The sequence below is a fragment of the Setaria italica genome, chromosome V (assembly GCF_000263155.2).
Source record: "Setaria italica strain Yugu1 chromosome V, Setaria_italica_v2.0, whole genome shotgun sequence".
NCBI lineage: Eukaryota > Viridiplantae > Streptophyta > Magnoliopsida > Poales > Poaceae > Setaria > Setaria italica.
In genome coordinates this window covers 31212815-31239099 of record NC_028454.1, presented here as the reverse complement: position 1 = coordinate 31239099, position 26285 = coordinate 31212815, and the positions used below count along the sequence as shown (strand labels likewise).

At 42.9% G+C, this 26285-nt stretch overlaps 1 protein-coding gene across 2 annotated transcripts; it reads left to right on the top strand.

Moving 5' to 3' along the window:
- Positions 1 to 12219: 12219 nt before the first annotated feature.
- LOC101775706 (putative leucine-rich repeat-containing protein DDB_G0290503) lies at positions 12220 to 25399 on the top strand. 2 transcript variants are annotated; one of them, XM_022826541.1, is made up of 5 exons: positions 12220 to 12428; positions 12602 to 12667; positions 17711 to 17877; positions 18203 to 22506; positions 23308 to 25399. In XM_022826541.1, exons 3-5 carry the CDS (start codon positions 17823 to 17825, stop codon positions 25171 to 25173), a joined length of 6225 nt encoding a protein of 2074 aa, XP_022682276.1. In that variant the 5' UTR covers positions 12220 to 12428; positions 12602 to 12667; positions 17711 to 17822; the 3' UTR covers positions 25174 to 25399. The 2 variants fall into 2 exon arrangements, with proteins under 2 accessions (XP_022682276.1, XP_012701710.1); XM_012846256.2 differs by having other exon boundaries at positions 12221 to 12428; positions 18203 to 25399.
- Positions 25400 to 26285: the final 886 nt, after the last annotated feature.

The following is a 26285-nucleotide window of genomic DNA, read 5'->3' as shown; positions in this document are numbered from 1 at the left end:
CCATCGGTCTGAGGGTGATATGTGGAACTACGGATCAATTTAGTGCCAAGTGAAAACTGCAACTGCTCCCAAAAGCGTGCTACAAACTGACTACCTCGATCAGAGATGATCATTTTAGGTACACCATGCAAGGAAACAATCCGATCAAGGTACAGTTCTGCATATTTCTGTATGGCGTGGGTGGTGTGTACTGGAAGGAAATGTGCTGTTTTGGTTAGTCGGTCTACTATAACCCATATGGAGTCATTCTTGCGGGAGGTATTGGGTAGTCCGACTATAAAGTCCATGCTTATGTCTTTCCATTTCCACGAGGGAATAGGCAGCGGCTGCAAGGGGCCAGCTACCCTTAAGTGGCTTGCCTTAACTCGCTGACAGGTATCACACTCTGAAACATATCGTGCAATGTCGGGTTTCATCCCACTCCACCAGAAATTTTGTCGGAGGTCGTGATACATCTTGGTACTACCGGGGTGAATCGAGAACTTGGAAAGGTGTGCTTCATCCAGAATTTGTTTCTTAAGCTCGGGATCATTTGGAACTACAAGTCGAGCTTCATAATGTACCACTCCTTTCCAATCCTGTCGGAAACGTTTATATCCCTCATCCTCTTGTGCAAGTTTCCCTTTGATAAGGTTTATCTCTTTGTCCTCTAGCTGTGCTAGAATTATTTGGTCAAGCAGGGTGGGCTCCAGAGAAATATGACTTAAGGTGCCGTGGGGAACAATTTCCAAGTTGAGTTTAGCCATTTCGTGACACAGGGTCTCGGCATAATTAACCGCCGATAAGCAGTTACAATGGATCTTGCGGCTGAGGGCATCTGCAACTACGTTGGCTTTACCTGGGTGATAAAGGACTTCTAGGTCATAATCCTTGATTAATTCTAGCCATCTCTTCTGGCGCATGTTGAGGTCTGCTTGAGTGAATATATACTTAAGACTCTTGTGATCTGTATAGATGTTGCATCGGGTTCCCATGAGATAATGCCTCCATATTTTCAGAGCATGAACGACTGCTGCTAACTCGAGATCATGAGTAGGGTAATTCAACTCATGTGGTCGTAACGCTCGTGAGGCATAGGCAATGACTCGGCTGTCTTGCATAAGAACACAACCAAGTCCAGTGCCAGAGGCATCGCAATACACGTCAAATGGCCTAGTGGTGTTGGCTGAGCTAAAACTGGCGCAGAAGTCAATAATTGTCTCAAGGTGTGGAAAGCTTCTTCACATTTGTCGCTCCACACAAACTTACTTCCTTTCTGCAGCAGTTCCGTCATTGGCTTAGCTATTTTTGAGAAGTCAGGGATGAAGCGACGGTAGTAACCGGCTAAACCAAGAAAACTTTGAATCTGATGAACTGAAGTGGGCGGCTTCCAGTCCATTACTTCTTGCACTTTGCTTGGGTCTACTGCTATACCGTCTTTGGATATGGTGTGTCCCAAGAATTTAACACTGTCCAGCCAGAAGTCACACTTAGAGAATTTGGCATAGAGTTGGTGGTCTCTCAAACGTTGGAGTACAGTATATAGGTGTTCTGCATGTTCTTCTTCATTCTTCGAGTACACCAAGATGTCGTCAATGAATACCACGACGAATTTGTCGAGTTCGGGCATAAACACCAAATTCATGAGATACATGAAATAAGCCGGTGCATTAGTAAGCCCAAATGACATGACTAAGTACTCGCAGAGTCCATATCGTGTAGAAAAGGCAGTCTTTGGAATGTCGCACGGGCGGATTTTGATTTGGTGGTAGCTAGAACGGAGGTCAATTTTGGAAAACACTCTAGCTCCAGCCAACTGATTGAACAGAACATCAATGCGGGGTAGTGGGTACTTGTTCTTTATCGTCACCGCATTGAGAGGTCGGTAGTCCACACACATACGCAGACTATCGTCCTTCTTTTTCACGAACAAGGCGGGGCAACCCCAAGGTGATGTACTTGGGTGAATAAAACCCTTTTCCAACAAATCATGCAACTGAGTTTTCATTTCTGCCAGTTCGGCTGGTGGTATCCGATATGGTCTCTTTGAAATTGGGGCAGTACCTGGTTGCAACTCAATGGCAAACTCGATATCTCTCTCAGGCGGCATACCCGACAAATCATCTGGAAACACATCCGGATACTCGCATACCACTGGAATATCTTCCAATCGGGCTTCAGACACGGGATAGGCACAAGAAGTTTGGCACTCTCGGGGAGGTAAGTGTATAGTTGAGCTACCATACTTGGGTGAATTTATATGGATTGCCCTGGCACGGATATCTAGGGTCACTCGGTGTCGGGTCATCCAATCCATACCCAAGATAACATCTATTCCTTCTATCCCAAGGGTAAGCAGGTCTTCCTTAAGAAGGGTTCTCCCTAACTGGATAGGTACTCTGCGGCTCACTTGGTGTGAAGCTACCTTTCCACCCGGGGTAGAGATTATGTAGGTACCTTTGGTGTGACAGAAATCTAACCCACACTTAGCACTGGTTCTAGTCCCAATGAAACTATGAGATGCTCCTGAATCAAACAGAATAAGGACGGGTTGGTTATAGATAGAAAAGGTACCCGTCATCACTGGTGCGCCCTCTGGAAGTTCAGCAAGGGTGGTGAAGTTCAGCCGGCCTTGTCGGACCTGAACCTTCGGCTTCTTCCCCTTGTTTCCTAGTGCATTGCTCTGACCGGGTCGTTGATTCTTGTTGCGGGGGCAGTCCTTGGCAAAGTGTCCTGGGTTCCCGCAAGTGAAACAGCGGTTTCCAGTGACTGGGCGCGGCGGCATCGGAAGAGCAGGTCGGGGCCCTTGCGGCTGGAATCCAGGGAAATGAGGTGCTGCCTGCGGTGGAGGTCGAGCAACCCATCTCCCAGGCTGTGCGGGCCTGCGAGGCGCTTGTGGGGGAACCATTCTGTATTTTTGGGCAGGCGGGCCGGGTGCCGGCATTGGGGCCTTCCTCTTCATGTCGGCCTTGAGGGACCTCATGCAATCTTCCTGGGAAATTGCCAGGTTCACCAGTTCATTGTAGGAATCCACTTTGATGGGATTCAGCCTTTCCTTGAGCTCCAAACTCAAGCCTCTACGGAAGCAGTCTCTCTTCTTCTCATCGGAGTCCGCATGATAGCCTGCATAGCGACACAGGTCATTGAAAGCCTGCGCATAGTGCAGGACATCGCGGCCTCCCTGGGTGAGAGCCAGGAACTCGTTGAGCTTGCGCTCCAGAAGACCCTCAGGGATGTGATGGCCCCTGAACGCCGTCTTGAATTCCTCCCAACCGACAACGTGGTCGGCTGGCTGCATGGCGTGGTGATGATCCCACCACAGGAGAGCAGAACCACGCAACTGCTGCGCGGCGAATCGAACCTTGTTCTCATCCGGGCAATGGGCGGTGAGAAGGGAGAACTTGGACTCGATAGCGCGAATCCAGGCATCGGTGTCAAGCGGGTCCTCCGTCTTGTGAAACAGAGGAGGCTGGGTCCCCAGAAAATCCTCGTAGCGAGCAACATGGGGCTGTTGATGGGCCCTTCCTCCCTGGGGCGGCTGCTGCTGCTGCCCCTGAGCGATGTGCCTCAACAGCTTGGTTTGAGCTGCCAAGATCGACTCGAGGGTGGTCGGAGGCGGAGGTGGGGGAGGCACCTCGCTGCCACTGGGAACGGAGCCGGAGCGTGTGCGATGCGCCATCTGCAAGATTCACCTTTCCATTAGTCACATAGCCCCAAAATCTTGTTTAACCATAAGGAAACATTATGTGCGGAAAGGATAAAAGCTAGTCTTGCTGATGGTGCAAAAACAACAATCAACTTTGCATATCTCTTCTTTGAAGGGCACATGGTTCTCATCGTTAAGCGAGGGTTAGTATATGTTGTTCACAACCACCTTCAGGTTATGCTTGTTGACCGAAAAGGAAGGGAAAGAGGTCGTTTAGATGTTCTAGCAGGTTGCTGTCCAATTGATTTTTCAGCAAGCTGAGCAGTGGGATTTTGGCTCTAGCGGGCGTTTGACAGATCCGAAGGAGTTGAAACTTTACGAGTAGCTAGGATAGAAGTTTTCGCACAACTTTGGTACACGAGCTTTGGCTCAAAAACGAGTGGAGACAGGGGTAAAATTGAGGAGAAACCGTCACTGCAATTCTACCATAATTTTCAGACATTACACCAGAGGTAGCAATGACAATCCTACATAGAATCAGTTTTTTTTTCCAATACCCAAATACTCAACTCAAGCTAACCTATTACATCACTGGCCAAAATATAGGTCGTCGAGGAGTAAAAACAAAAGAGAACTGCTCAACAACCAGCCAACACAACTAGAAGTCGTCGAGGTTGCCCATGGAGGCAAAGCTAAGGACCGGAGAGTGAGCATCACCAACTGGAGGCTGCGGAGAGGCATCCTCATAGTCCATGCTCGAAAAGCCTTCGATCTCCTCGGGCTCCTCCTCCTGGGCCATCGGCTCATCCTGCTGCACCTCTAAGGCGTGGATGGCATTAAGCTCATCGTGATGCTCCTGCAGGTGCTCATTGGTGTTCGCCAGCTCCATGTTCACATCATAGAACTGGTCAGCCAAGATCTCCATATCGTGCTCCATATCCACAATCTCCTCTTCCAAACGAGTAATCTTTTCCTGCATCTCACCAATCTGGACATCCTTCTGTACCAGCTCGAGCGATTGGTCCACCATGCCACTCTGCACGGTAGACAAGGCAACCTGGTTGGCCACTGCCATCCCGATCACCAAAGCCATCGCTCGACTCTGCAGCTCAACCATCCTGTAGAACACGTTCAGGCAACGAGCTGAAACAAAAATCGTGCACTGTGGATCAATAAGCCCGAGCAAGTCCATATGCTCCATACGATCCAACCAGTCCGGGTCCCTCGTATCCCGGGCAGGGAACAACCCAATCGGGTCCAGCACGATCTCAAGAGGGTGTGCCCGGCAGAACTGTGTCAAGGTCTGCAAGGCTGCAAACTCCCAGGTGTCGTGGAGCGTGTGTCCCTCGGCCACCACCTCCAACAGCGGCCATTGTGGCTGATCCGGAGGCGGGGGTACCCGCACGTGCACGCGGCTCCGCGGAATCCCGTGGTCCTGGTACGCACGTCCCGCATAGACCGGCGGCGACTGGTACCCGAAAGAGCGCAGAGTGTCCCACAACATAGCTGGGAAACCCTCGTAGTGAAGGCACCGTGAGTAGGTGGTGCCATCCGTACCGACTGCAATGTGCACGGGCTGCGCCATCTGTAACCAAAGGTCAAGTGAGAAACAGAATTAACACTTGGAAATCAAACAGATTTCTAGCAGTTAGAGAAAGCTCATAACTCAGCAAGTATTCCTCCAAAATTTCTCAAATTTTACCAGCATGTTCTTTAGATTGTGTGTAACAAGTTTGGTATTCAAAGGTAGGGCTAGGACAGAACCTAACAAGGTGGTAATCTCAGATTTCCATTAAGTGTACATGCTGGAATTTTTCAGATCAAGCCAAGATAATCTGAACATAACTTCCAAACCAGAGACCTAACAAAGCTGAAATTCTACCAGTAAGTCCTTTACTAAGTTATGAAAAACTTTGCTTAAAGGACTCCTCACAGAAAAGGTCCTTAAGGTGGTCGAAACAGAAGAAACTCCGCTGGTGTGCACTTAGGGCTAACAGCTAACAGGGGGTCACAAAACTGATCACAACTCTCAACCCAAATGGTAGTACCTTGTGAAAATTTTTCAGCAGTTTACTTGGGAGATTTTAACACAACTTTCTTATATATAAAGTTTCTAGAGTTATCATGCGGATCCACCTGAAAGATTAATTTTACCGTGCATGGCGGAAAAAAGGACAGCTAGACAATCCTTAACGTGGTGCATTTCTTTTTACGACGCACTCGAGTTTGGTTTTTATTTCCTTAGGTTGCGATTTTTATTTCTTAATGCATGCACGTCCTAGTGGTCCTCTCAATCAAAAATAATTGCCAAAAATCTTTGGACTTACGTGGTTAGTGCCGGTGGCAAGGCAACAATACAACTCTCACTATAATAACTAGTCGAGTTACTAGGCATCGTTTCGAACGCAACGTTGTTAGTGTACCTGCAGAAAAACACATCACAGCTTGAACCTTCCATGCTAGCACTCAGGAAAGCGTCCACAATCATTACCGTTCACTATAGAAACGACACCCATGCATTTAACGCTGCATGGACAGCGCAACAACCGTGGAAATAGGTTCCTTTGAATGGACTCCTATAACCCTTCGCATTCTCGTGATGCGGAATCATGCACACGTATAATAAACGTGGGCGAACAACCATGATGATAGGCTCGTTGAAATCGAACCATACCATCCTTCGCATGCATTAACATACGGAACCTGCGCACGTATAATAGATGTGGGAGAAGCGGTTTGAGCGGAGAGGGAAACTTCCTCAAGAGTGTGGCGGCGAAGTCGCCGGAGTGCGGGGTGGCGCAGAGGGGTGAGCTCCACGGAAGCTCAGCGGCGGCGCAGAGGAGAAAGCGGTGGCGCGGGTGCGGGCGGTGGCAAGGGGTGGCATTGCCGGTGAGGGGGTTCCTTTTATACGGCCGGGGTGGGGCAGAGGGTCGAGGCGGGGCTCCGATGGGGAAGGGATAAGGCCGGGAGCGGCGAGTGCATGGGCAAGGCGATCATTGGCCAGCGGCGCCATTGGGCAGAGGAGGCGGAGCTCCGGGTGGTCTTCGGCGGCGATTGGCCTTGGGTGGCGCGCGTCTGGGGCTTCCGGTCTGTCGGGCGGGCGAGGCGGAGGGCTACCGTGGGGGTTGGGCGAGCAGGCGGAGGCGCGGGACATCGTGGGCATTGCAGCTTTCCCGGCGGACGGGCGGAACGGGGTTGGCGGAGCAGAGCCATGGCAGGCGGAAGGCGGCACGCGCGCGGCCGGCGGTTGGCTAGCCCGGCGTTCGCCCCGTCCTGTCGCGGGCGCGGGTTGGGCGCCGTGGCCTTCGTCCTGTCGCTGTCGCGCTGGTGATAGGGCACCGGCGAGCTGCCGGTGGCCGGCGGCCACGCGGCGCGCGAGCGAACGTGCTCTGGCGCGCGGGCGTCGAGGCTCCCTTCGGGCAGCAAGCCCGACCAGCTTTTGGGAGATCTTTCTTCGGATTTTTCAACACAACTTCCAAAACTCTTTTAAACAAACTTGCTCAAGTCTGGACATTCTTTGAACTTTGTTGAAGGTGTCGGTTTAGATTGTGAGAGGATTCGAAGATATTTCATGCCAAAGTTAGCCAAAAATCTGGAATTCCAGACTTAAGATTTTAAGGCATCAGGGGTGAGTTGACTGTTTTACCTCACTTTGACCGGGGTTTTGAACAGGTTCGGACCCGATTTGGATCTGGGTCAGTGTAACAAGGTTGGAACACACTCGAGGTACTACAACTTTCATTAAGGCCCTGACTCGAGTTTAGATAGGAATTTGTGAGATGAAAGCTTGCAAAGATGGAGGAAAACTCGAATTCCAGGACTTAAGAGATTTTTAGGGTCCTTTAGTAAACCGGTTTTGATTGCTGTTTTTGACTCCCTTCCGCTCCGAATTAGTCAAAGTGCCTTTAACAAAAGATGTTTGAATTAAAAAGTTTTAAAACTCTCATTTGGGCAGAAACTTAAGTTTGTATATAAAATTTCAAGCTTTATTTCAAACTCCAAAAAAAGCTTCTTAGGGTTATAAAGGTCATTTCACTTCTTTAATTAGGGATTTATCACTGGTTTATAGTTAAAAGCACTTAATTTAGGGAGAGTTGTTACAATCAACTCCTAAAATATTATATTAGTTCGAAACCTCACTACAGCCCTAACAGACAGCTCAACTTGATCTCTATCAAGCTTGAAAGATTTAAATAGCCAATTGCATATTGATGCCCAAGTCTTCTCTCTTTCTCTTGGTACTTGTTTCCAGAACGACTTAAATTCAGACAAATCTACCCTTTCTGAAACATATCTAACCTCCCTCGGACCATAGAACACTTGGAAAAATAAATTGTCTGACATGCCTATCAATATACACGACATGAACAGATATTTTTACTAAATGTTATTAATTTTAACTAACTCCAACAACACCTACATTTAAAAAACTATATAAAATTATAACTCGTGCATTGCCGATAGTATTAATTTTAGAGTTATCTAAATATATCAACAAATTAATTTTACTTCACCCTATCATTATACACGACATTATACACGACATCAAGAGAGATCATTACTAAATATTAATAAATTTAACTAACCCTAATCACACCTACATTCTGAAAAACTATATAAAATTATACACGACCTGAATGACATTATTACTAAATGTTATTAATTTGAACTAATCCCAAAAATACCTACATTCTGAATAACTATATAAAATTATAACTCGTACATTTCCAATAATATTAATCTTAAAGTTATCTAAATAAATCAACAAGCTAAATTTACTTTAACCAAAATAACTAAGCTAAATTCAACTAATATTTGTCTATCTCATATGTACACCTAGATTTGATCTAATACTTAACACTACACCATTTATAAATCACATCGACTACTACATCTACTAACTACAAGTTAAGATAAACTGCGAGCTTTCAAATAATACCTGAAGCGAAGAGCAAATCCGGTAGAGCTTCGCTTCAATCTCCACCCTCCTCCCCTCCCCTCCTCTCCTCTCCTCCCTCACTTTCTCTTCTTTCTCCCCGAATGAACCGGCACGCACCTCTGGCTCGGTCCCGGCCGTTCTTTGCGTTTTAAAGGGTGGGGACGCCTACCGTTGACTGATCTGGCGGGATCTTCCCACTCCCGTCGTTTGAATCGATGGAAGGTTGTTACCGTTGCTTCATCCGGCGGTAACCAGCTACTACCGTTTCATCCGGCGGTAAGTCAGTGGGCTCCTCGGCTGCTAATATTCCGCGTGCTGACCTGGCACCACGGTGTCGTAAGGTTGTTAACGTGACACCCCGTTTCCGATTTTTTTTATTCGTTGCATATGTACCGCCAGTTGAAATGGCGGTAACTTTTCTTACCGTCGGTTGAAACGGCGGTAGCCATTTCATCCGGCGGCATACGTCTATATTTGCTAATTTTTTCCTCCGCTATTTATTTCTGCAAAATCGTAAAAAAATATATAAAAATGAAAAAAATTTCCATCTCGTCTATCCAGCTTTACCGCCATTTCATCTGGCGGCATACGTCTATATTTGCTAATTTTTTCCTCCGCTATTTATTTCTGCAAAATCGTAAAAAAAATAAAAATAAAAAAATTCCATCTCGTCTATCCGGCTTCGGTTCGCTATAGGCGACGGAGGCATGTACAACCGGCGCTGCAGCTAACATGCTCGCACAGTGCATGCCGTCTTGTCTCGCAGCCCCCGCACAGACTACAGAGGCAACGGATTGGAGCCCCCACAGGTCACGGTCGCATGCTCCGTCCACGTCCCGGTTCCGTTACAGGTCGGTCGATCGATCGATCGGCGCTGCTGAGATCTGAACCACCAATCGGAATTCGGAAGGAATATTGGGGTCAGGCGCAGTGTGATGCCCACACCAATTTTTATCTGTAGCTCCTCCACAGCCCGCCTCCCTAAAAGGAATCAGCTCTCTCCTATGGCTCCCATGTTGCAATTTTTCTGCTCCAAGGAAACCAGCATCAGGTTTTCTTTTTTTCTCAAAATTCTACACCGGACAAATTCCTACATTATCTCCAAACAGCAATCTCTTTATTTTATGAGTCGTCATACTCGTCCACATTGTCCACATCAGTTGCATGCATCTCGTCATGTCGTTACAAACTGTTACCATCAGGCTTCAGAGGCTCAAAAAAAAAAAAGAAAGGGAAAATGAGTTCCTATCAGATGCTTGACTGCTACATGCGCTTCGCCTTTTCCTATTCGTCATCATGCTCTAGATACATATGGTTCTCACGTTGCTTATCTGATGTGCACAAAGAGTTACAGTTTATTACCATTATGCGTCTCGTCATTGCACCGATTGACAAGTCGTAAACGCAGTGAACGGCTACGCTTCACCTTTTCCTATTCGTGGTGCAATTGACAAGTCGTAAACGCAGTGAACGGCTGCGCTTCTCCTTTTCCTATTGTCATCATACTGCATATGCATATGGTTCTCACATTGTTTGTCTGACGTGCATAAAAGGTTACAGTTCATTACCATTATGCGTCTCGTCATTGCACCGATTGACAAGTCGTAAACACAGTGAACGGCATGGAGTCCACGGTGCTGAAACCCCAAAAGATTCTTTCCCGGGCAGGCAACAGGAACAAAAGCAAAGCCGCGCACTATGTGATGGACGAAAATGAAGGAGGCCGTCCTCGTCAGGTCCCACCATTGCGCCACAAACATGACCAATGATGGTGGCATTAAAAAAAAGAAAAAGTGTATTTTTCATCCTCATGTATTGCAAAAGTGTGACATTCACCTCTCATATTTTATTTGGTGCAAATCAACCCGTTAACTAACCAAATTGGTGCATTTATCATCCCACTTAATCTAACAGTGGTTAAGTGCTATATAACGGAGGTTTATGCCGCACAATCATCTGACTAATCCATGCTTAGCGTGTAATATGATGAGTTGAATATATAAAGTCAAAAAAACCAAAAATCCTCTAAATTGCTTATCCCATAAAAATTTATCAGAAAATCAACAGAATGGATTCACACCGAACTATTATACCGATTGACTCAACATCAGACGCTGCTAAGCAGGGACTAGATTACATGGGCAAAACTGATATTATATAACACTAAACCATTGTTGAATTAAGGTGGGATGATAAATGCACCGGTTTAGTTAGGTAAGGGTTTGATTTGCACCAAATGAAACATGAATGATGAATATTACACTTTTGCAATATTTGAGGGAAGAAAAGTACACTTTTTTTCAAAAAAGAAACGTGACCAATGATTGTCTCCATGAGGAAGAGAGTGGCACGGAATGCTGCCGCTCTTCATCCCACCTTCCATCGTCTAAGAACCGAGCCTTTTTGAAAGGTCATTGCAATTCACAGTAAACGGCTTTATTCATATTTAATCTAGAAGAGCATCCTATGACTGGGACTCGTTTTTTTAAACAAAATGGATATGTAGAGAAAAAGCTGAGACTCGTATTTTGCTATACCATTTTTGAAACAATTCTATCTCAAACCGTGTTTTTCATAGCAAATTACTGCAAGACTACAATAGCTTAGCTTGATGAATGTGACGTTTATACACATGTTAACATACTGAGACCCATGCTAAAAGAGCATGGCTATTCCATATTGACCCTAGGTTATGTAGGACGGATTTTGCATATACATGGTTTGAAGAATTTTCTTTTTTTTGCGTGTGTGGAATAGAAAAAATGGTTTCATGATAATTTACCAAAAAGGTTTATGGCCCTGTTTGGCACGGCTCCACTCCTAAACTCCAGCAACTCCATCAAAAAATTCAGCCAAACACCCCAACTCCAAAACTCCATGGAGTTGCCAACTCCATGGAGCTGTAGTGCAAATGGAGGTGGAGTTTTGGAGCACCTCTTTTGCTACTTCAGAAACCTCTCTTTTGAACCTCCTCGTGGAGTTGGTGGGTAATTACCCACCAATACCACTGGTTACACAAAAAAATATTTCATTCTATTCTCCCGAGCCCCACTCGCCGCCAGAGCCCCGCCCGTCGCCGCCCCCGTGGCTGGCCGGCCCCGCCGTCCGTCGCCGCCCGCCGCCCGGTCGTCGCCCGTCGCCGCCCAAGCTGCCCCACCGCCCGTCGCCGCCCAGCGCCGCCCCCGTCGCCGCCCACCCCGCCGCCCGTCGCCGCCCACCCCGCCGCCCGCCGCCCACGCCGCCGCCCGTGGAGGGTCTCCCGTGTGCGGCACAGTGCAGTGGAAAAAGGGGAAGAAGAAGATGGGATAGAGAGGATGACAAGTGGAGCCTTAATTGGGGGGCAACAATGGCAATCCACACTGAAATCGATCTTTTTTGGAGCTGAGAGCACCCATCTAGCCAAACATCCCATTTTTGTTCTGAAGTTTTGGAGCGGAGCTGGCTCCATGTGAAATTCTGGAGTGGAGCAGCTCCACCCGAAGTTGGAGCCATGCCAAACAGAGCATATTCTAATGCATTCTAGCGCTTCTGTACTTGTGCTTTTGCCCATGGGTCCATGAGTTACGTTTCCTATGTCCTGAGTCCTGAAGTAGAAGATCCTGGCTCCCTAGCGTTAAGGCGGGAACGCAGAGACAAAACGAGACATGGACGATACAAAATCACAAAAAGGCAGGCCGCGCTCAGGTAGATGCTGCAGAGGCTTCAAAAGGACAAGGCGAGAGTTGCTCACTTGTGTAGTTGTGCGCATTTGTAACGCTGCCCACACATCAGAGAGCCAGAGCCTAGTGGAGAAGAAGCCTCTGGGGCAGGTTCTCTGCGGCCTCTGCTTGCTTCGTCGAGCAAGCGATTCATCCTAGCCTTCAGGTAACTCTGCTCCTCTTGCGCCTTGGTCTGGTTTCATTTCGTCTCTTTTTGTTGGGGGCGTGCTCCCCTGTTTTGATCTGGCAGGTGACAGGTCTCTCTGCTTTTCCTACTTGCAATTGCAACTGTGGTGTGCCATCTTTGATCATGCTTGGTTTCCTTTTCGTCTTTGTCAGATCTTGTTTCGGGTTCAAGAAGTTGTGGGAGATAGCTGTAGAGGAGGAGAAGGCGGCACTTCGGCGGTACGTTTCTTGATTTTCCCACTTATTTTCTCCCTCTAGTTCCTCGTTTCTCTATCTGGGTGTGCTGCTGTGATATTACTGTTCTTGCGGTAGTGGAGAAATTTCCGTATGGCTGTGTGTGTTCTTGGATGGATCTATGTTGGGTCGTGTGCAGTGGCGGAGCTGGCAGATTTCTACGCCTAGGGCCACTTATCTAAGCGGTTGAACCACCCAGATTAGCTCCCATAGCGATAGTCACAGCAGCAAAATATCAAATGCATGCTATGCTTTTTAGAGTATCTTACTATCACTAATTGGAAGTTCTTTTGAAGCCTCCAGGTAAAGCCACCTGTGGTTCTTAGGTGGACACTCTTAGAAAAGAGAGAAACCTAGAAATTCATAAAAAAAAGCAAAACATCTGTCGGTAGACTCAAATCATCGTAGCCATTGAATCTATTATATTTTCTAAAAAAAATATCCACTATACCATTATGAAAATAGTCTAAAGTAACCCCTAAATCTATATCTAAATTACCCATCTCTGCCATTATATAAAATTAACTAAAATAGCCCCCTATCAAAATTACCCACTTATACCATTATAAAAATATTTAAAATAACCCCTAAATTTGTAACTAAATTACCCACCACTAATACTTAAAAAACTTAAAGTAATTCCTTAAATTTGCATCTATGTTACCCATGTATGCCATTATCAAAAATAACATGAGGTAACCCTGCATTTGAATCCAAATCACCTTAATTAAAAATATACATCAATATATGATTCTAAATCATATATTTCTTACACCGTTGGTATATGATATAATAATTAAGATATACATGATGTGTGTCACCATTTATAAAGATATAAAGGAAGTGATAAAAATATAGATTTCTATGTTAAAATTATGGCTCAAAATTAGGGTCCATTAATCAAATGCAAGCGCATACATGTGATGTAAAGTGAAAAGTTAAATACTATAAATGTGGATGAAAATATTATAGAGTAATTACTAACTAATATCTGTCACAATCGGATGAAGATAATAAGTATATATCTATATAAGTATTGTGTTCGAATATTTAACAAATAAGAGGTAGCTCAAGTTTTGTAGCAATGTGGTCTTATTTTTTTTTCTATTGGAGACTCTGTATTAGTTCCCATGAGGCACGGTAGAAAAAAAAAGGACAAATAGAAATTCTCACAAAAATAAAAACATATCAATCCTATAAACTCTAATAATCATAATCATGGATCTATTATATTTTCTAAATATTTACCCACCACTATCATTATGAAAATATTCAAAAATAAACTCCAAATTTATATCTAAATTATAAAGCTCGGCCATTATAAAAAATAATCTAAAATAACCTCATAATTTTCATCCAATTTACTCATACATCTCATTATATAAAGCATAACTTAAAATGCTGTTGTAATTTGTATCTTAGTTACCCTTGTTATTAAAATAACCTAAAGTAAATACCTAAATCTTAATCTAATTATCTTCACGTGCATAATAAAGAAATGTTATATAATTCTAAATTACCTATTTATGTTGTTGTGAAGATAGAAATACTAAGTTAAAGTATATGCACATGATGAGTGTCACCATTTAGACCATTTATACATGTATGTGAGAAATTGATGAAAAATATTGATTTTTATGCTAAACATAATGTATAGAGGTGCGATACAAGATGAAAAAAGTGTGAATGTGAATGAAAAAGTGTGTAGGATAACTATTAATTAAAAATCAATCACAGCTAGGCAAAGATAAGTACATACCTATATGAGTATTATGTTGAAGTATTGAAAAAATGATAATGCCCGTAGGTAAACAATTTTGATTATTAGTTAGGAATTTATTTTTAAATAATTTTTAAATACGATGGCTTTAAAAACATTAGCCCGTGCGGGAGCACGGGTTGATGGACTAGTAGTCTTAATTCCAAACCTAATTTTTTAATGAACTCAATAAAAACTTGGAAATTTTCAAAAAATACCTAACTGGTGCTGATTTGGTCCGTCCACACCTATCATATGTTCAAATGAATTAGGCAAGGAAAATGCAAAGTACAGTTAATTTGTGAAAAAGGATAATGGGGAATGCATAGCCCAGTATTAGCGACAAGTACTTATACTGGTAGCACCCATTCCTTCTGTTTCTATTTCCTCTTCATTGAGTAATTCTAGTATAACTGTAGAAGCCCACAAATTGCAGCATAAATAACAAATTAATTAAATTTGTTCAATTGAAATAGAAAGGATTGGGGAGATGAGGAGGAATTAATAAAGGATGGAGCATGGACCTGCCGCATGTGTCTCGCGCACCGCACGAGCGCACTGGCGCCCGCCCGTTCCCACCTTGCCGAACCCGGCTGCATGGCGCCGCCGTAGTGGCGTGCCGGCAATAGCGCGCGGCCGCACACACACGCCAGCCTCAGGTGCCGCAGGACCAGCCTTGAGTATCCACTCCTCTGAGAAGGCTGTGCGCTGCCGCTCTACTGTCGGTCGCTGATGCGGATTTCCGGATTTGTTGAGAGGGAGAGACCGTGGAGACTGTAGAGAGAGAGGGGGAGAGAGAGAGGGAGAGAGAGAGCGGGAGAGAGAGAGAGCAGGCAAAGAGGGCAGCATCGGGATTCCGGGACGCGCAGTTGCATGGAGTGGCGAGGGCACGACTGCACGATGCCGTTAGCCGGTCAGGCGGCATTTCATCATTTTCTAAAAAAATGTTGAAATAATATATTATTTGAAACAGTATACTAAAAATGTTGAAATGATGTATTAAAAATATTTAACTATTACATTAAATGTTGAAACAATGTACTAAAAATGTCGAATGATGTATTAAAAATGTTGATATATTATATTAAATGTTGAAAAGATATATTAAAAATGTTGAAATAGTAAACTAAAAAAATGTAAAATAACATACTGAACCTCGTTCTGTTACAATAATTTAAAAAATTGCTATGGTTCAAACGGATTTCAAATTGGATCTAAGGTTCAGGAGAAAACACGATTAGTTGGAAATCTCGTTAGAATCCCACCCACTTCCCTCCACTTGCGACACGACACCTGTCCCTGCATGGCTGCACGCTGCTGCTCCGCACGCACCTCGAACCACGCATAATCTGATAGGTCGCACGAAAAACATTAGTCCCACCTTCCGAAAGATAGATAGGATTCCCGGGTCAACATGTGCCTGTACAACTTGGGCTGCGTGGGCCTTTGCCCTTGCTGGCTGCTTGCCTGCCTGCCTGCTGGGCGACGCCTAGGCCAGTCCACAGAAATGCTAGCTGGGTCATGGAAAATGTAGGAGAGGTATAAGGGGCAATTTGGGCCACGCCTAGGGTCGTGGCCCTAGGCCCAAATCTTCCCCTGGTCGTGTGCGTTCTGATGTGGCAACTGGCAACTGGCATAGAGTGAGGGAGATGCTAGATTAGAATAAGCGTTAAGTGTCATAAGCATCTCTTTCTCTGTTCCTAACCTCCGCCTTTGTTTCTCTTGTTTTTCATGTTTTTTTTCCTTTTCTCCCTTCCTTGATATCTGAATATATTAGCGGAGTGGTTAGCACTCGTCACTTGTTAATTCTATCTTCTTGGATTAGTTTCCTAACTGTTTCAGCACTGGTCGGGTCCCGCGTGTCGTTACATTCGTGATGTTTATTGATTTCGTATGACAAAAATTCCTTCGGGCTGCTATTTCCCCAATTAGATCGCATATGTGTACTGTTTCCAACAGAGACCATGATAGTTCCAGGCCGAAGATACTACCATGTTATACTTCTGTTAGCAGAAGGCTGACACTCAGCATGGCTCACTATGGCCTACCCATATGCATTTTAGATATGTCTGAAGTTGTGCTGCCCAAAAGGTTTGTAAATTTTGGGCACCCACGCAACTTTGGCGGATGGAACTGGACCAAACGTTTTATAATGTACTCATCCATGCATTGCAATTTAGCTCAGTCAGAATCTGGTTTTGAGATGGCTTTGTTTTTTTTTTTGGCATAGAAGAATCTATAAATATTGATGTGTTTATCAGCAATCTTTGCAAAATCATCAAGACTGTCTTCTTTTATTACAAAGCTAAGATAATGCAACAGATATGAGCCTCCAAAGTGTCTTCCACAAGTACCATTGTTTGTTATCTAAAAGAAGTACCTTAGTCTCAATATATACTGTTAATGGGTATACTGTTGTAGTTTATAAAAAAAACTTTTCCTGCCAAGCATAATTTGTCAAGATCCAAAATGAAAAATGTAATGATTTTACAAGTGATTGTCTTCCAGGTCACCAACCATGGCATCTTATCTGCCTATTTATCACTGAGATTACATTTCCACTTACCCAAATGTTGTTAAGCATGATATAATGAAATTGTCCTAAAAATCATGATATAGCATATGTTTGGAAATATTCCTGGTAGAGGGTCAAAATTGACGTTTTAAACTTTTAGAGGCCATATCAATTATTTGATTAATAGACCACTTACGATCCATGCTGTATATTACCGCATACAAATGAAGGAGATCATGACATAACAACGGGCCTGCAGAGAAACAACTATTTGTAATTTTAATCAAGACCTTATGACGTAAATTATATTACTTTATAATTTGAAGTGCATATTTAGTTATAGGATATACGATCCATGCTTGAAATGCTTGCCATTCTACTTCGTCTTAGTGCAAGAGCATTAAAGGTTACTGCTGCTACTAACTTAGGCTCCAAATTCTGGATATAAGCTTCACAAATTAATATTTCTGTGCACTCTGGAAATATAGCTGTACATTCAACTCCTATTTTGCAAAAGTTGGTTATATATACCCCTTCAGAGGGGCTTCCATCTTTTCCAATTTATACTTATTCAGTTGTTTTGTGTGAAAAGTGCAGATGATATTTTTCAATCATTAACTAGTTAAATAGTTTCTATTGAACCACCTGTTTTTTTTATCTTGATCTTCCTTTCGATAATTTTGCTATTTAAGATTAGATACTATCCACAGATGACTTCCCATTCATTGTCTTTGTGTTTTTTTAACCATTTCAGGCGCAAAGCTATTCAGGATTGCAGCATCATACGACCTCAGCTATGATCAATTTTGTCTGAGAAAGATTTCCTGCAAAGAAATAGTAAAGCTTGTGGAGACAAGAACGCCATTATGACAAAGAAACACAAAATTAGGAAATCCAAGTATCTTCTTGAGAGCAAAAAGGGTACTGTCTTAATTCATGACTAATATTTACTCAAAGGAATTTTTATGTTGGCATAGAGATCTCGAAGTGCAGTTTCTACATAGATGAAAACTCCTACTGATCTACTGTTGTTCCTTTTTGACATTCTTGTGGCTGATCTCAACGTGATTCCAATACCCACCGAACATGAATGAGTCTTATATGTTCGTATTTCACCATTAAAGTGTTTTTTTGGCATTGCTATAGTTACATTTTTCAAGAAGAATTATGGCTTGTTCAACTTATAGCTATCCTATTTCTAGCGAGTCATAGTCTGAAAACAATAGTTGCTATTTTGGTTTTTCAGATGTTGATGAGAATGTGGAGAACATTTTGCGAATGATAGGAGAGGAGACCGAGCAGACTGAGAATGAAAAAGATGATTATGGAAATCCTGTCAAGAAATTAAAGCTGTCTTCCCTTGTGAGGGGCTTCCATGAGGACTATCAATACCTTCACAAGCACTACAAGCAACTAATTAGCAAACTAGAAAATGTTGGCTACAATTTCTCTGGTTCAGATTCATCTGATTCAGACACAGAAGGAGACAGCTCAGACAATGATGTCACTGCACCAAAAGTAGCAGTGAAGGAAGAAAACAACCTATACCATAAGCCTACTGAGCATCATAACATGGAAGCAGAGATTGAGAAGCTGAAACAAAGTACAGAAGAACAGGCCAAGGAAATATCTGATCTGAAGCAGCTAATTGATAAAGCAATCAAAGATAAAGAAGCTACAAGTTCAGAGATTGCAAATTTGTCATCTGAGAATGAAAATATGAAATTGTTAGTTGAAACTGCAAAAAGGGAGGAAGGAAAATTGCTTAACACCGTAAAATCCAAGGAGACTGAGGTCACAACATTGTCTTGTGAGAAGAAGATTATTGAAGAAGAGAGAGATAACCTGAAGATGTTAATTGTAGACATGGAGAAGGAGAAGGAAGATCTGAGGAATAAGCTGAATGAAACAATGGACAAATGCAACCTCCTATCAGCAGAAGTTGAGAAGGCCCAACAGGCTGAGAAAGAAGTGCAGACCTTGTTGGAAGAAAACCAGAAGCTGAAGAATGATAACTTGATGCTATTGGTTGAGCATGATAACCTGAAAGCACTTCATCAGAATTTAGATGTTGAGTGCTTTCAACTGAAGGCAGCCATTGCAGAAATCACCGCTAAAAATGAATCCTTGATCACAGAAAATCATTCAGCTGAAAGAAAACTCCAGCAACTGGGGTTAGAGATAGAAGGCCTTAAAGTGGAGGCCGCAGAGCTAATGAACAATCTGGACAAGGAGCGTCGTACTGCAGCAGAAGAAAAAGAAAGACTAGTATCAGAAAATTCAATGTACTTGAATGAGTTAGAGAAGGCACAGTCTAGTGTTAAAGCTCTAGAAAACGAACTGAAATCAACAATAAATGTTATGAATAGTAATATTGCCGAGCTACAGAAAGATAATGATTCTGCCACATCAGAGATAGAGCAGCTAGAGGCTTCTTTGATGAATCTTAAGACTGAGCTAGCACAACAACTTGAGCGGATTTCAGATATGCAGAAGACTAATGAAGGCCTGGAGCTGGCAAATTCTAACCTGCATAATGAAATTGTTGAATTACAAGGACAAAAAAATGAAGCTGCTGCTTCAGTTATTAATCTTGAGAGCAAGTTAGAACAACAAGTCCAAGAGATTTCAAATCTTCTGGAGGCCAACAAAGACCTCAAAGCAGCCAAGACTGATCTGTATAATGAGGTTACAATACTGCAAGAGGAGAAAAATACAGCACTCACTCAGTTACAGCAATCAGAGGCTAACATTAAGAAACTTCAAAGTGACCTGGTACAACAGCAAAATCAAATTTCACTTTTCCAGCGAGAAAATGAAGAGCTGCAGAATACAAATTCTAGTTTACACAAGCAACTTGAAGAGATAAGGACTACTCTGCAAGATGAGATCATTGTGCTACAAGGAGAGAAGGAAGAGGCCATTAACAACTTACATCAGTCAAATGATTCAGTCAAGACCTTAGGAGCTCAGTTAAAGCAGGCAGTTGAACAAATTTCTGTTCTGCAGCTTGCTAATGAAGACCTACAAAATAGTAACTCACAGTTGAAGATGCAACAAGAACAGGCGAAGTTTAGTCACCAAGCTGAAATATTAGCACAACAAGATGAAAAGAACAAAATAATTTCAGATCTGCAGCAGTCTGAGGCTTCTATTAAGAATCTTGTAAGTAATATTGCCGAGCTACAAAAGGATAATGATTCTGCGACATCAGAGATAGAGCAGCTAGAGATTTCTTTGATGAATCTTAAGACTGAGCTAGCACAACAACTTGAGAGGATTTCAGATATGCAGAAGACTAATGAAGGCCTGGAACTAGCAAATTCTAACCTGCATAATGAAATTGTAGAATTACAAGGACAAAAAAATGAAGCTGCTGCTTCTGTTATTAATCTTGAGAGCAAGTTAGAACAACAAGTCCAAGAGATTTCAAATCTTCAGGAAGCCAACAAAGACCTCAAAGCAGCCAAGACAGATCTGTATAATGAGGTTACGACACTGCAAGAGGAGAAAAATACAGCACTCGCTCAGTTACAGGAATCAGAGGCTAACATCAAGAAACTTCAAAGTGACCTGGTACAGCAGCAGAACCAAATTTCACATTTCCAGCGAGAAAATGAAGAGCTGCAGAGTACAAATTCTAGTTTACACAAGCAACTTGAAGAGATAAGAACTAATCTGCAAGATGAGATCATTGTGCTACAAGGAGTGAAGGAAGAGGCCATTAATAGCTTACAGAAGTCAAATGATTCAGTCAAGACCCTTGGAGTTCTGTTAGACCAGCGAGTGGAACAAATTTCTGACCTGCAGCTTGCTAATGAAGACCTACAAAATAGTAACTCCAAGTTGAAGATGCAACTGGAAGAGGCGAAGTTTAGTCACCAAGCTGAAATATTAGCACTACAAGATGAAAAGAACAAAATAATTTCAGATCTGCAGCAGTCTGAGGCTTCTATCCAGAATCTTGTAAGTAATATTTCCGAGCTACAGAAAGATAATGATTGTGCCACCTCAAAGATAGAGCAGCTAGAGGCTTCTTTGATGAATCTTAAAACTGAGCTAGCACAACAGATTGAGAGCATTTCAGATATGCAGAAGACTAATGAAGGTCTGGAGCTTGCAAATTCTAACCTACATAATGAAATGGTAGAATTACAAGGACAAAAAAATGAAGCTGCTGCTTCAGTTATTAATCTTGAGAGCAAGTTAGAACAACAAGTCCAAGAGATTTCAAAACTTCAGGAGGCCAACAAAGACCTCGAAGCAGGAAAGAGCGATCTGTATAATGAGGTTATGGCACTGCAAGCGGAGAAAAATGCAGCACTCGCTCAGTTACAGCAATCAGAGGCTAACATCAAGGAACTTCAAAGTGACATGGTACAGCAGCAAAACCAAATTTTACTTTTCCAGCGAGAAAATGAAGAGCTGCAGAGTACAAATTCTAGGTTACACAAGCAACTTGAAGAGATAAGGACTAATCTGCAAGATGAGATCATTGTGCTACAAGGAGAGAAGGAAGAGGCCATTAACAACTTACATCAGTCCAATGATTCAGTCAAGACGTTAGGAGCTCAGTTAGAGCAGGCAGTTGAACAAATTTCTGTTCTGCAGCTTGCTAATGAAGACCTACAAAATAGTAACTCACAGTTGAAGATGCAACAAGAACAGGCGAAGTTTATTCACCAAGCTGAAATATTAGCACAACAAGATGAAAAGAACAAAATAATTTCAGATCTGCAGCAGTCTGAGGCTTCTATCAAGAATCTTGTAAGTAATATTGCCGAGCTACAGAAGGATAATGATTCTGCCACGTCAGAGATAGAGCAGCTAGAGGCTTCTTTGATGAATCTTAAGACTGAGCTAGCACAACAACTTGAGCGGATTTCAGATATGCAGAAGACTAATGAAGGCCTGGAGCTGGCAAATTCTAACCTGCATAATGAAATTGTAGAATTACATGGACAAAAAAATGAAGCTGCTGATTCTGTTATTAATCTTGAGAGCAAGTTAGAACAACAAGTCCAAGAGATTTCAAATCTTCAGAAAGCCAACAAAGACCTTAAAGCAGCTAAGACTGACCTGTATAATGAGATTACGGCACTGCAAGAGGAGAAAAATGCAGCACTCGCCCAGTTACAGGAATCAGAGGCTAACATCAAGAAACTTCAAAGTGACCTGGTACAGCAGCAAAACCAAATTTCATATTTCCAGCGAGAAAATGAAGAGCTGCAGAGTACAAATTCTAGTTTACACAAGCAACTTGAAGAGATAAGGACTAATCTGGAAGATGAGATCATTGTGCTACAAGGAGTGAAGGAAGAGGCCATTAATAGCTTACAGAAGTCAAATGATTCACTCAAGACCCTTGGAGTTCTGTTAGACCAGCGAGTTGAACAAATTTCTGACCTGCAGCTTGCTAATGAAGACCTACAAAAAAGTAACTCCAAGTTGAAGATGCAACTGGAAGAGGCGAAGTTTAGTCACCAAGCTGAAATATTAGCACTACAAGATGAAAAGAACAAAATAATTTCAGATCTGCAGCAGTCTGAGGCTTCTATCAAGATTCTTGTAAGTAATATTGCCGAGCTACAGAAGGATAATGATTCTGCCATGTCAGAGATAGAGCAGCTAGAGGCTTCTTTGATGAATCTTAAGACTGAGCTAGCACAACAACTTGAGAGGATTTCAGATATGCAGAAGACTAATGAAGGCCTGGAGCTGGCAAATTCTAACCTGCATAATGAAATTGTTGAATTACAAGGACAAAAAAATGAACCTGCTACTTCTGTTATTAATCTTGAGAGCAAGTTAGAACAACAAGTCCAAGAGATTTCAAAACTTCAGGAGGCCAATAAAGACCTCGAAGCAGGAAAGACTGATCTGTATAATGAGGTTATGGCACTGCAAGCGGAGAAAAATGCAGCACTCGCTCAGTTACAGCAATCAGAGGCTAACATCAAGGAACTTCAAAGTGACATGGTACAACAGCAAAACCAAATTTTACATTTCCAGCGAGAAAATGAAGAGATGCAGAGTACAAATTCTAGGTTACACAAGCAACTTGAAGAGATAAGGACTAATCTGCAAGATGAGATTATTGTGCTACAAGGAGAGAAGGAAGAGGCCATTAACAGCTTACATCAGTCAAATGATTCAGTCAAGACCTTAAGAGTTCAGTTAGAGCAGCAAGTTGAACAAATTTCTGTTCTGCAGCTTGCTAATGAAGACCTACAAAATATTAACTCACGGTTGAAGATGCAACTAGAAGAGGCGAAGTGTAGTCACCAAGCTGAAATATTAGCACTACAAGATGAAAAGAACAAAATAATTTCAGATCTGCAGCAGTCTGAGGCTTCTATCAAGAATCTTAGAATTGAATTGAAGCAAGGAAAAGAGCAAATCTCAGAAATGAATCTATCTAATGAAGATCTGACGAACAACATTGCTATATTGAACAAGCAATTGGAGGAGGTCAGGAGCAGTTTGCATGCTGAAATTGCACAACTACAAGCAGAGAAGGGCATAGTTCTATCAGAGTTACAGGTGTCTCAGGCTTCTGTCAGAAACTTGGAGAGTGTGCTAGAAAAGCAGAGTGAGAAGATTTCAACTCTGGATCAAGCTAATGATCAGTTACAGAAGAACATATGTACCTTGACTGAGCAATCAGAACAAACCAAGGCTGAGCTGCAGAAGGAGGTTGAGGCAACACAAGAAGAGAAGGATACAGCACTAACACAACTAAAGCAGTCACAGACTTCAGTACAAAATCTTGAGAATGAGGTGACACGACTGAAAGAGGATCTTTCAGTTCAGCTAGAAAGCAATTCCACCTTGGACAAGCAGTTGGAAGAAGTCAGGAGCAGTACGCATGCTGAAATTGCAGAACTACGTGCAGAGAAGGACGCAACGCTATTGGAGTTACAGACGTCTCAGGCTTCTGCCAGAAATCTTGAGATTGCCCTTCAAACCCAAAATGAGAACATTTCAACTCTACAGCAAGCTAATGATGAGTCACAAAAGATCATTTGTACTTTGACCGAGCAATCAGAACAAGCCAAGGCTGAGCTGCAGCAGGAGGTTAAGGCTACACAAGAAGAGAAGGATGCAGTGCTAACAAAGCTGAAGCAATCAGAGGATTCAGTACAAAATCTTGCGAATGAGGTGACACAGCTGAAAGATGAACTTTCAGTTCAGCTGGAAAACAATTCTACCTTGGAAAAGCAGTTGGAAGAGGCAATACTAAAAGTATCTAACCTACATGAGAATCTCGAGAAGGCTCAGGCTGAAGCAGCTTGTCAAATTGATGACATGAGTACAAAAACAAAAGATCTGGAGAAGACAATCGATCTATTGTCTTGTCGAAAGACCAAGTTGGAGGAGGATCTAAAAATTATGATTAAAGCATGCATAGTAAACATGTCATTTATGACAGAATTTGAAGATAGAGTTACACAAAAAATTTCGGATTATGAGGCTGGACTTGTGGCTCTCCACCAGAGCCTGAAAGGGGTTACTAGCAGCTGTCAGAGGCTTCAGTATGCATATGATGAGGTGTCCTCGAGGGTGTCCCAGCTCGAGATACTTAAGAGGAGTCAGATTGAGGAGATAGGTCAGCTAGAGGTGAAACACACAGAAACTTTGGAGAAACATCGACTTCTGGAAGAGGAAAATTTGTCTGCAAATAAGGTGAACACAAAGCTACAAAAGCATGTCCAAGACCTTGAAGTTCAACTCCAGCTAGCCAAGCAGAAGCTTAAAGTTACCGAGGCAGAAAGCAAATGCAAAGAAGATAGCTACGCAATGGCAGTGGAGACATCACAGGCAGAGATCCATCGCCTTGAACAACTAGTAAAGCAGTTTTCTGGAAGAGTCAGCTTGCTGGAAGAAACTCTCATGCAAGTAAAAGGACATGCCGTATCAGGGGTCAAGGTCCTGAGGAAGAAGCTACATGATCAGCTTGATGAACAGAAGGAACTTGTCAAGGAGAATGATGAGATGTCTGTTAGGTTGAGAGAGAAAGAAAAGTTGGTGTCAGAAATGGTGAAGAACTCAGTTGAAGCAGAAGCAAAGATTGTCCAGCTCGAGAAGATGGTGGCAGAGAAAGAAGAAGAGCTAGCAGCTAGAGTGCACAAAAAGAAGCCAAGATTGTCCACTCTTTTTTTTCGTTTCAGAAAAAAGAGTGCAGGAGAAGAGAGAAGCCATCAAGCAGCTGAGTGACGTGATTGCTTAACATAAGAACTATAGCGATGATCTGGTGCGCTACATCCGCAGTCACAATCGCCCTCGCCTCCCATTCTGTCTGTAAATCTGAATGTCAGTAAACGATGTAAAGGCTTGTATGTATCATAAATAGGGCTGAAATACTTTCTGGAAGTAAGCCATACTGAGTGGCTTGTGCATTCTATTAGCAGAGAGAACTGCTACAGTAATTATTTTTTATTCATTCCACCTTGTCTTGTTACTGGAGCGATCAAATTACTATGAGACTAAGTCAAGGTTCGACAAATATTCTGGCTTGCTCTTTTCAGTCCCAACTCGTACAGGCAGGTTCTTTGCCACACCTTTTCGTTGTTCATGGCAGACTGCAGGATTATCTTTGGGCGCTTCGTAGTTTATGTTTGCACTTTGCCTGTCTTGGAGGTTTTGTGATTGATGGCTAAATGATCTCTGAAAAATATATCAACAGATCATCATTGGTCGCACTATGTCAAACATGCAGGCTGCATTTCTAATGCAGACTTCTGGGGACAATCATACGACATTCAGTTTTGCTGCCTGTAAACCATCATTTTTCCCCCCCAAGGGTGGCCTGCAATCATTCTTGATAGCATATTTGTGAACGCACGCAATTCTGGTTTGCATAGGCTGTTCCATTTTTGTTTTGCTGTAGCAATGCATGTCCATATGATTCGTGCTGCTAAGGGCTAGTTTGGCAGGGATGTGGCTATGACTGAAACAAGTCCGACGGTGGCTCCTCTAGAGGAGCAGCTTAACTGGTGGAGTTGAAGCTGTTTCGTTTGGCAGAACATCTTCTTCTATCTTTTATAAATAGATGGAAGAGTTCAAATGTCCAATATAACCCTCCATATGAGTTTTATGTTTGCCCTATTAAATGAAAAATAAGAATAGGAACTCTAGATTAACAAATAATTATTCTAGCTGAGTTATTGGACCACAGAGTACACTAGTCCATATTATTTGGTGGGCTTCACAAGAGAATTACGACGTTCTAGGCCCAAGAGAGACACGGGTGAGAGAGAGTGAGGAGTGGATAAGAAGAGAGCGTTCTGCTCTTTGTTCGTGGCTATGTCGAGCTCCTGGAGCTCAGC